We start from the raw sequence: 9,305 nt of genomic DNA on the forward strand, positions 1-9,305 counted from the left end.
CATGCTCTTGACAAGCAAATCTGTCCCAAGGGAAAGTTGCAATGAGGTGCAGACAGGACCTAAACTCACCCTCTAATTCAGTTGTTTCTGTTCTTTCCAGGTGCAGCACATGGGCTTTCCTCAATCCTGCAGATGTTGCTCTCCTATTATGAGTACCTGCAGCCTGCAGATCAGGAGCTGGTGTGGCAGAGTGTGGATTTCCTGATGGACCAGGAACAGAACAGCAACTGGCCCCCTGAGCTGGGGGAGACGATTGAGAGGGAGAATGAGCTGGTGCACTGGTGCCATGGAGCTCCAGGTTCTTTTCCCATTGATGCTGTGCATAGCCAGATGCTGATCACATTGCTTTTCCACATTAGGTGATTCCATGTGGAAGATAATCTCAGGTTAAATTTTATCAAAGTGACAAAATCCTAAAGGACATAAAGAAGTTACACTTAGAGGTGTGGAAATTCGTTAATTGCTATTGTTCTTCCCCAGAAAAACCTGCATCCCATCACTGTTCTTGAGTAATAACACAGATGGAGCTTGCAAGAACACTTCATCTACTTCAGTGTTTGTTAAATTCAGACCACGACTGAGCTAAACATTTCCTTAGGCACTTGAGTTGGTTATGTGCATTCTCATAAGGTTACCATGAACTGAGCTGTGCAGTGCTCTGGTGAAGATTATGATTAATTTATTTAAATCCCTTCTAAAAATAAGCCAAATAGTTGGGGTTTTTTAGCAGAAGTTAGTATGCAAAACTATGTATAACTAGAATAAAGCAGTTTAGGCTTCACTGGGGAAAAATAGTGAGTTTCTTTTTCTCATTTAGTAAAAATTTCTGTGCCGTTGTAAGAAATTATCTTGCCTATCTTTGTGTTTCTGTCAGTGTAAGCAGGTGAGGTGAATGGGGATTTGGAGCCAATAGAAGACAGTGCTAAGAGTTTACTGTTTAAAGGCAAAAATGTGACTGCTCTTTTAAAATGATGAAAGTCTGGAATGTTAGAGTAAACCCTGAAATTCAATAACGCCTTGAAAAGATTGAAAGTGTTGTTGTCACAGGGGGTGGATAAGTACATCTTACTGTGTGTTTTTAGCATAGCAGATACTGCCCCCTCCACATGGAGCCTTTAGAGCCTACGCTGACACATAGAACACGAGACTGCATATTTTTAGTGTATTAATCTTTATTTTCTTATGTGTTCTCTGAAACTCTTGGTCTGTTTATTACAAAAGACAATCTCACTGCTCTTTTCCTAGGCATTGCATATCTGTTTGCCAAAGCTTACCTGGTTTCCAAGAAGCCTCAATATCTGGACACTTGCATCCGCTGTGGAGAGCTCACCTGGCAGAAAGGCCTGCTGAAGAAGGGCCCTGGAATATGCCATGGGGTGGCTGGCAGTGCTTATGTGTTCCTGCTGCTGTATAGGCTCACTGGGAACTCCAAATACATCTACAGGGCACAAAGGTGAGCATTCCTGTCTTCTGGATTTAGGGAAATACCAGAAATTTTCAGGAACATTTATAAAGCATAGTCTGATCACCACCCTCGGATGTAACCTGAGTGTTTAAGCTTCAGGGTTAAGTCTAGCCATGAGTTCTAGGGTGGGTGCACTCTGTGGGAGCTCTGCAGTCTCATTCCAGGCTGCCTGGGCTCTCCCAGGCTCCCTCCCTGCCCAAGAGACTGCATTCCTTCAGGGGGAACTGGGCTGGACGTGGAGGAATCCCATGTGTCCAGGGCTCATCCTGATGTAATGGCAGAACTCAGACGAGCTGTGTACCCAAGTCCAGGAGTACAGTAAAACATGATTTGTTATGATTTTTTCAGAGCATTTAACACTATTCCGTATTACTAGAAGTGGAAAGTAAGTATAGGATGTGTTGTGCGGTTATTTTATATTTTTTAATTTATCATTCCCACCTTTAGCTTAGCTAGAGGGGTTAATTCTATTTTGGCTGGGTGCAAGCACATGTGGTCCAGTGAAAATTCTGTCATGGTGCTGCTAATTATCTTTAACTATGTATCTCTAGATTACTGTACCTGTTTAAAAACATACCATTCCATCCATCCATGTTTTCCTTACAGCACAGAATAACAAGGGGAAGTGGTATAGTAATTAAGATGACTGATTTTCAGCCCTTTGCTTATTTTTAAATTTGTGCAGCTATTTCAGCATTACAGAATGTGTTGTATTGATGTGAAACATTGCATGCATCTTAGAAGTTATCAAAAAGTATTTGTTTAATGATATGTCTTACAGAAATCAGAAAAAGTTTATAGCTCTTAAATAGACATAATGCATGCACAGATTGCAAAGGTTTGTCTTTTCTGGATCTAATGACCCTCATTTTCTTGAGGAAATTGGATAATGTAAATTTGCAGAAAAGGTTAAATACTGATTCTATTTTTTTTAATTACTGAATGTTATTAAAATGATGTTTCCAAACAACAAGCAGACAGAGAGGGACATGAAGTAATAACAAGTCCTTTTTTTCTCTCTTAGGTTTGCAGAGTTCTTATTTACAGAAGAATTTAAGTCTGGTTCCCGGGCACTAGAAAGTGTATATAGTCTGTATGAAGGTTTTTCAGGAACTGTGTGTTTCCTGACTGACTTGCTGCAACCCAACCAAGCCGAGTTTCCTCTCTTCAGTGTCTTTGTCTAAAGACTGATGTTCTCCAGGGCCACATCCCGGAGGTAGTGGGAGAGGGCACCTGCAGTTCCACTTACTTTTCAAGACAGGCTATTTACAAAATGAGATGGGGTACCACTAATGCTAGCCTTAATGTAGCTGGGAGTCAGATCAGAAACCACATACACTGGGGCTTGGGGGGGTGGGAAAGTGTGTGGTCAAAATAAATGGGTCAGTGGGGAAAAAAAATGGGGGAGCTGATTGAATCTGATGTTGTAGATATTTATCTAATTATTCAAGTGAAAGAGAAAGGGGCATTACCAAACTTTTAATCTGGCGTAAAAAAGGCAAGGGAGAATTGCAGGGACATGCAGAGAAGAAACAGTGATGTACCCAGTAGGTTTTAAAAAGAGTCCTGCAAAAACCATTCGTGGAACAATGCACTAATTGAGGAGGGTGTTGTAGACATGTCACTGCACTGCACAAAGGCAAAATCTGGGATTTTTTTACCTAAACCACATCTGCTAGTTTTAGTAACATGTATTAAGAAAATCTGTATCTTTGAGCTCTTTGGTCATGTAATGACAGTTCTGTAGATAGCTGTGTGTTCAGGCTGCAGTTTCACAGTCCATTTCAGCAAATGGGGTTTCACGTGTGTAAATGAGCACTGAATTGGACCCTTCCTTTTAGAGCTCAGTCTGTGGCAAGGAGCTGGTCTCCTTTCTCATCTACTGCAACTGTGTCACATCTTGTCAGTATTTACCCAGTCACATGGAAGATGGGTGGAGCCATGCAGAAGACTTGGAATGAAAAGTTCTGTAGCAAAGGTACAGCAGGCAGATGCTTTCTTCATGGTACAGCATTGTTAGATAAGTATTGTTCAGTGATACAAAAGCTTCCTTTAAAAATTAGTTACTTTTAGCAGCATTTCTGAACAGTACCCTAAGTTTTTCAGATGATGGAAAATCTATTTTCCTTGATGAATTCTTCACTACAAACCCTGCAAAGTGAATACAATCCTGGGATGGCATAGTGATCCCCAGAAAAAACCTGCTAACAAAAACTCAAAATTGCCTTTTTCCCTAGTTAACAAAAAAATATATATGTCCAAATGATTTTTAGCTAGAAAATAATTTAGATAGAAATATAGGTTGCTCAATACTAGTTGCACTAGCACTTACAGTTGCAATTATATGCAGTTTTATATGTATTATAGATATGATGACATGGTACTTAAAAGCTAAAGAAAACACTAACACAGATTTGTACTAAAAACAGAAAATTAATATCTGTATTTAAAATCTATTTATTATTTATTTATTTTTATTTATATGGGAATAATATCTATAAAGACAAATAGGGAAAACCAATAAGTCAAAAACAGGTTAGAGAGAAAAGCTGCTGTACATGCACTGCCAAACAATGCAGTCCCTCTTCCTGCATTCTCTGCTGGAGGAGATTACAATTTCTTTATTTTTAATGCCTAATGGATTAAAGTTCCCATTTCATTTCAGTGGGCTTTGATCAGGCTATAAGTTGGAGCTGGGTCTTGCAATCCTTCCACATTTTAATATAATAATCCCTTCCTGCTCTTGCCACTGTTATTTTAATGAGATGGCTTGCATCATTATGAGCTGCAGATAAGGATTTCTATTACACTGTCTTGCACTGTGCAGCTCTAATTAATTACTTAATCACAGAAATAACCATATTTTACTGGTGAACAAAGCAAAGCAGTTCTGTATCAGTTTGGCAAGAATTTAGTTTTTAGTGAATGAAAATGGTAAAATTCAATATACATTTGTTATGTGTTTATTAAAACACATAAGTTAAGAAGTTAGATGGTCTTTTAAGAAAGCCGCTAATGTCACTTACTTGGTTACTCTGAGCAGTGAGACGTGTGCACACAGAGGGATGAATTCCACAGGGAGGGTGTGCACATGAGGCTGAATCCAAAAGTCACTGGATATGGGAGTGGGCTCTGCCCAGCCCTGTGGAAATGCTGCTGTTAGATCAGAGCAAAGTCAATTGTCAATAGTGAAGATCCCAAATCCATCAGGATTTTTATCTAGTTGGTTCTTGTAATGCATTTGGTCCCTATATTTCATAACTGAAAGCTTCTTAAAGAAAAGTTTAAGGAAGGTAAAACTTGGCCTATCCACTTCTTTTAGATGTGATTCTTCACAAATGCCAGGAAATAAACATTGAGCTCAGTGTCAGTTTTCTAGTGGTTTTTCCTGTCTGTCTCTCTTTGTAGAAGACATTCAGAGGAGACTGATCTTCTCGGTGTTGTGCAAAACAGATCTCCTGTCCCCACAACCATTCTTTGTATATGAAGCCACATGTTTTGGAGAGAAAAAGAAAATTATTTGAGTAAGGGTCCATTCAACAATGAGAAAACTCATGTAACCACTCAGTTTTTGGAATCTGGGTCCCAAACATCTCTGCAGGTTATGTGAGTTCAGCACTGACGCTGGCAAGGGCAGCACACAAATATCCAGTCTCACGGGGTACATCTGGTAAAAATCTTGGAACAAATTTGTTCATCCCTTTCATCAGACATGACAGCGTGAGCTCACGCTCAGAGATTTGTGGCTTTTCTTACCCGACCTGGCTGGGTGAAGGTGGCTTCTAGACACGCTGCAGTCACGGCTTCTGAACACAGTGCAAATACACCCCAGGGCTCTTTGGAAATGCCACTCGTTAAATGAGCAGGGTTTTTTCATCTTTCCCCTCTTTATTTTACAATGTATGCTGTTACAAACGTGCTGTTGCAATCTTTATTTGTTGCTTTTAAGACATTGACGGAAGAGCAACCTGAGTAGAGCTGTCAGCACTTTTCGGTGTAATAAAAAGTAAGGTCCTCTGTGTATCCTTCTTCCTGCTTTGAGAAATCAATCTTGCAACCTTTGCTAGACATTCTCCATGGAATGCTGTCTCCTCCTGCTCCCGAATTGGGCCCTTATGGACTGAAAAATGTATTCCTGAACAGATTCTGCCCTGGTGCTGTGACAAAAGACTGTGTTGTGGGAAACTCGAGAAGCCTCTTTCAGGGTGTAAAACACAGTAACGACGTCATGTTTGCACATTAATTTCTTGGTTGTGTTTAGTTTCTAAAGTGTAGGCAATAGGAATTTAAGTGATATAATAGTATTTATGCTGTTAAAGCAAAGAGGATGCATTATGTGGGTATTGGTGCTTATTTGTGATGTGCCTGTGTTTGTGTGGTGCAGTTTGTAAGTAAAGCTGTAGATTTACACATCAGTTTAAGGAGTTATATACTGTTCATGACTTTTAGCCTGCCATCCATAGATTACTGTCAGGGAATAATTTTGAGGGAAACTAGATTCGTAGTGTCCAGATTTATTGATTTCAGGATTCATAGAACCAGATGCAAAAAGTTTTATCAACAGTACAGTTCTAGCAAATATATTTTTACCTGCTACTCACAACTTCTCGTCATAATAGTGTTCATTTTGTGCCACTGCTTTCAATATCTGTTTTGTTTGCATCATTGTTGCCTTCAATTTCCCTGCCTTTGTTTCCCAACCTCTGAATAACTTGAGGAGGCTGAAGAAGCAGCCCAGGTCTTTTGTTCTTGAAAATAAGATTGATTGATTTTGCTTAAGCAGGGTGTTCTGCTAACTTGCATTACATTATTTTATGCTCCCGGATGGTCTCTTCTCACTGGCCATGCCATTTCTCACCTGCTAAGGAAAAATCATTATCCTATATAACAACTGTCACTGGTGTTTTAGTTCATTAAATAAAAGAGAGACTTTCTAGGGAGCATGGTCACTTCTCCAGGGTTTCAGTTCTGTTAGGACTGTTGAAACCAAGTGAAATGGCTAAACATTCCAAAATACACTTTTAAATAGTTCTGGGAAATATGCCTAAGGGAATGCAAGTAAAGGGATCACCTTTATTGCTACTCTGTCAAATTAAGTAATGCCACTTTGATGTTCTAATACTGATTATATATGGACATGGGAAGAATATGACAAGAATACTGATTGGTTTTTTTAATACTATGTAAAAAACCGAACTGTGGATATCTGCTGTATTGATAAACGTTGAGGGGCAATATGTGCAAATGGAAACTTTGATAAGCAATCCAGTTTTTGTACTCACATAGTTTTCTGCATATACAGTTACAGCATCTGCCAGCATATTGCACGTTATATGCCAACAGTGACCTATTTTAGTGTTTGCATGCATTTTGAGAATATATCCTTGTTCTTTGGATCTCTGAGGTCTGCCAGGTAAATCTCAGGTGCAGTAATCTTCTACATACCTTGAATATTCACTGGCATGAGTGCATATTCTAATCTGTAGGAAGATTAGTATATCAGGACTAAAATTGCCCTATAGATTTTCAAAGAGTAATCTTGCTCTGGTGAACTAATAATTTCTGGCTGGCAGCACAGCCTGGACTGCTCTGAGAAGACATTTCAGTTTATATAAATATGTCTTAGATTAAGTAGTAGCAGCAGAAAGCTAAATTGAGAAGAAATAAGAAAATGACCAAAAATCCCACTATAACGGGAACAACATACTTCAAAGCCATAAGCCAAAAATGCTCAGGGGCCCACAAAACAATACAGCAATTTAGGGATGTGATGGCACAAGTAGCGGTACAGCAAGTTCTGTGCAGGTTTTAGCTGCCTTGAACAGCACTACATTGCCATTATAGCAAAGTCATAAAATGTTAAAAAATATTTGCCTGTGAAGGAGTTGTCTGTAGCTGAACCTACTGCCTACTCCTGTCTTTTGATGGAACAGAAGTGATGTGCACTATCCATGATGGGGCAGTTAAAAAAAATACATTCAAGAAGCCAATAGCACCAACTTTTCAATCTGCCTTTGAATTATTAAACTTGACTAATTTGTACTGTCACCATTGGTCCTACACTCCGTATGTTTGAAATTCTACATTATGCTCTAAAAAACAAATTATAAATAGCAATTTGCTTGAAAATACATAAGGCCATATTTATTTTTAATGCTTCGAAGGGAGTCCCTTGACTTTGTTCATTGCATGAGTCAAAGAGAAAATGGAGGCATTTAGGTCAAGTACAGCAATATCACTTAGAATGGCAGAAAATTAATTAAAAATTCATTTTGCTCAGTGGTATAATGATATTTGAATACAAGAGATTTTACAGCGTACTGATACTCAGCATCAGCATTGTATGATTATGTAGAAGTCCTTAAGTCAATTATAACCTATAGGGAATGAAAACCAGATCCTAGTCCAACATATATTTTTACATCATATAGAGAAAGGCTGTCTGACCAGAAATTTAACTCTGCTTCTGTCTTCATTATCATGACCACACAAGACAGAAGGATTTCCTTTAACAGTGGTCTGGTTTTGCCACTGAATTGGCTTCCTGCACTCATTTTAAGGGCCTGATAGGCCACTTGCTGATGTCAGTGCTAAACCTCCACTTGATTCCAGACATGTAAGGTATCTCCTTCCACATGTGTGCAACAGGGGTAAAACTATGTCATTCCAAACTCCAGGCCTACAAACTTTCCTTTACACATGAGTCCCATGGAATTACTATGGCTTGTTTGTGTAGTATGAGGAAAGCACAGGGCCCTATTTGATAGCAATTTATATACCTTTTATCTCGATATCTCTGCAATATACGTGAATACCAATACACATAAAAAATACAGGGAACTTAAGTGGCATTATTTCATGTCTAGTTTGTGTTGGTGACATTTGATTATTCAGTATATTCCAGTGTGTGATGTTCATTCCTTGAGTATGTGCCACACCCTAGGTTGGTTTCTCAGTGTTACAGCCATTCACAGCCATGATGTGGTACAGGCCTGTAGAATCAAGGTTGATTTGATTCTTTAGAGATGCACCTTATTGTTTGAAAGCAGGACCCCTGCTTTTCTAATATTTTAAACACTGTGATCTTTCAGAATGTGTTTATTGTATTAGTTTTGTATGGTAGATTATGATAGAAACTAGATTTTATAGCTTTTTAAAAGCAGTGATAATACTAAGCTTCATAGTGGCAGAAGAAACTGTGTATATCTATATTATGAATATTAAAGCTGTGATTATATTTTGCCTTAAATAAAAGTCCAACCTTGAACAGTATGATTTTGGAATTGTATTGTTTATTTTTTGTACTTATCTTTCATAGTGCTGGCAACTCTTCCTTCCAAAAAGTCATGACTCGGTGCTCCAAAAGCTTTTCAGTGGTTATCAAAAGTAAAAGAAATAATTTTAGAATTAGATAAATCATCCAGGCTGCACACAGTGCTTAGGTAAAATACCTCATGGTAGTTTCCCACAACACAAAACAGGTTGCTTTTGGCCTGTCGATTAAGGTTTCCCACTTCAGGTATTTATTGTCAGTCTGTTTAAATCTCAGTTTTCATGGCCTCTTCCCTTTACAGAAACACTCCTCCATTCCCAGTGAAGGAAACAAGCATTAAATTCACCTAGGCCTGCCCACAACAGGATTTCCATCTTTGTCATCATGAGCTGAGCTCAACTTGAGCTGAGCAACGGGACTCCAGATTTGCTAGTACAGTAGTTAAAGAAATGGCCAAGTGTTTATTGGCATTTTTTGTGCAAATCTGGTGACATGGCATTAAAGAAATGGCATTAAAGAACAGTAGCAGATAAGCAGAAGTAGCCAGTAGTGTTATCCCATTAATAA

At 38.7% G+C, this 9,305-nt stretch overlaps 1 protein-coding gene across 1 annotated transcript in view; it reads left to right on the forward strand.

Moving 5' to 3' along the window:
• The window catches only part of LANCL3 (LanC like family member 3), a 36,960-nt gene extending 28,223 nt beyond the window's left edge, over positions 1-8,737 (forward strand). The window contains exons 3-5 of the mRNA XM_014876840.2: positions 101-298; positions 1,246-1,453; positions 2,490-8,737. Of these exons, the coding sequence (XP_014732326.1) occupies positions 101-298; positions 1,246-1,453; positions 2,490-2,649 (566 nt within the window). The 3' untranslated portion in view covers positions 2,650-8,737. The remainder of the gene's footprint in view (positions 1-100; positions 299-1,245; positions 1,454-2,489) is intronic.
• The last annotated feature ends 568 nt before the right edge of the window (positions 8,738-9,305 follow it).

Source organism: Sturnus vulgaris, chromosome 2 (assembly GCF_052056855.1).
Source record: "Sturnus vulgaris isolate bStuVul1 chromosome 2, bStuVul1.hap1, whole genome shotgun sequence".
Taxonomy (NCBI): Eukaryota; Metazoa; Chordata; class Aves; order Passeriformes; family Sturnidae; genus Sturnus; species Sturnus vulgaris.